The sequence below is a fragment of the Rhipicephalus microplus genome, chromosome 1 (genome assembly GCF_043290135.1).
Source record: "Rhipicephalus microplus isolate Deutch F79 chromosome 1, USDA_Rmic, whole genome shotgun sequence".
Taxonomy (NCBI): domain Eukaryota; kingdom Metazoa; phylum Arthropoda; class Arachnida; order Ixodida; family Ixodidae; genus Rhipicephalus; species Rhipicephalus microplus.
The window spans coordinates 207,735,424-207,737,345 of NC_134700.1; the positions used below are offsets into that span (position 1 = coordinate 207,735,424).

A 1,922-nucleotide genomic window follows, 5' to 3' on the forward strand; every position below is an offset into this window, starting at 1 on the left:
TTCGTCAGCCTTACCGAATAATTTTTTTCAAGTAAGCGCATTTCAGTGGATACCTGTGTGTCATATTTTATATTTGTTTTCCACTCAAAAGCAGAATCTCAAGCTATTGCTCACTCATGCGTGGTGTCCCTCTTTCTGTATCAGAGGCCATGCCAGTGTCGACGTGCGTTCTGATTGCTCCAGCACCATTGCCTAACTTCCCGCAGATAATGAACGAGCACATCAATGAATGAACCGATCGATCGATTGATCAATCAATCAACCAATCGATCAATAAACCAATCAATCAAATAGTCCAATTACTTATTGGTTGTTTCACGCACCAAGATGCCAGGATCTTCTGACTGGAGGGGTGGGTACAATCGACAAGTGAATTCTCCCGAGTGGTAAGGCGGGGAGGGGGGTATGGTGGCGAGTAACGCTGCAAGCCTTTGGACGGCATGCAAACGTGCCCGTGGAAAAGCTTTCGCGAGAACACACTGACCGAAGCTATCTTCCCGCCCTATTCCCCCTCGCCAGTTCACCTCATTGCCGCAGACAAATAACAACGGCGGCTCTGTTGCCTTTCGGCCTCTGCAAGTGACGCATGTGTCGACCCTCCCCCGCTGGCACGCTGCCGCCGCCGCTTGCACGTTCGCGCTGCGCGGCGGCGCGCATCCTGCCGCCGCGTCCGCGCGCGCTCTATCAACGACGAGGAGCGCCGGCGCGGCGCTGCGTCGGCTGCTGCGCCCATCGCTAGCTGCTGCTTCCTCGCGACGTCGCCGGCAGTGTGGATCGCTCCATGCGGGCTGTGACGCCGCCGCAGTGCGCGTGCAAGTGGAGCCCGTGCTCGTGCTCCTCGTCCCGGCGCTCGAACGAGTACCGCACCTGGCGTCCGCGCAGCAGGCGCCCTTCACGAGGCGAGGATGGAGGACGCTACAGCGAGGTGAGTTCATCACCAACGCCCACGGCTGCTCCGAGGTAGTTGACCGACTTAAAAACCCATTTGGTGTGACTCGAGAGCGGCTTGCATGACTTTCTGTTGATTGATTGATGTGTGGAGTTTAACGTCCCAAAACCACCGTATGATTATGAGGGACGCCGTAGTGGAGGGCTCCGGAAATTTTGACCACCTGGGGTTATTTAACGTGCCCCCAAATCTGACATGGGCCTACAACATTTCCGCCTCCATCGGAAATGCAGGCGCCGCAGCCGGGATTCGATCCCGCGACCTGCGGGTTGGCAGACGAGTACCTTAGCCACTAGACCACCGCGGCGGGGTGGCTTTCTGTTGCATCTTAATCAGATATAATAGACTCACACCTGTCCAGAGTAGTGGAGCGCCCGGCTGCTGGCACTGTTGTTGGCCGCAGCGTCTGCTTCACGATTGCTACAAGCTTCCGTTAATGCTTGAATTATAGCGCAAGGGCCTATCATGCTGTATGACCATGTTTGGTACCATTATGGCTTCGGTCTTTGCATATTTGTGCGGAAAAGAGTAGCTGCAGGCTGCTCCAGACAAGAGTGATTCCATCTGTACCCTCCCTGTGGAAGCCCAGTGGCAACGATGTTGCACGGTTGAAGTCAATACCGACCAATGCGTTTCGGTGGGAGCCGATAATGCGTACTCTTGCGGGCTCGGTGCCATTCAAACACCTTCACACGCTACATGTTCCACCTCGTAGAACACTACTCTTCAGAGAAGTAATCAATGAAATGTCAACAGAAAGTTATCAGAAGTGGAGCAAATTTTCATTAAAGCGCCTGGCCCTGAACGTGAAACCACCACTGGCGTAGTCGGAGGGAGAGAAGGGTTGAGCGGTAGGGGGTTAGACCCCCCCCCCCCCCCGGTATTTTCCAGTTTTAATGTGTATGTGTACAGGCACACAGGAAACACGCACGCACGAACATACATACATTATCGTTGAACAATCCGTCCCCCC

At 54.5% G+C, this 1,922-nt stretch overlaps 1 protein-coding gene across 1 annotated transcript in view; it reads left to right on the forward strand.

Annotated features, from left to right (window-relative positions):
- The first annotated feature begins 705 nt into the window (after nucleotides 1–705).
- LOC119159756 (lysosomal alpha-glucosidase) overlaps nucleotides 706–1,922 on the forward strand; it is an 88,357-nt gene continuing 87,140 nt past the window's right edge. The window contains exon 1 of the mRNA XM_037412606.2: nucleotides 706–925. Within this exon, the coding sequence (XP_037268503.2) occupies nucleotides 782–925 (144 nt within the window). The 5' untranslated portion in view covers nucleotides 706–781. The remainder of the gene's footprint in view (nucleotides 926–1,922) is intronic.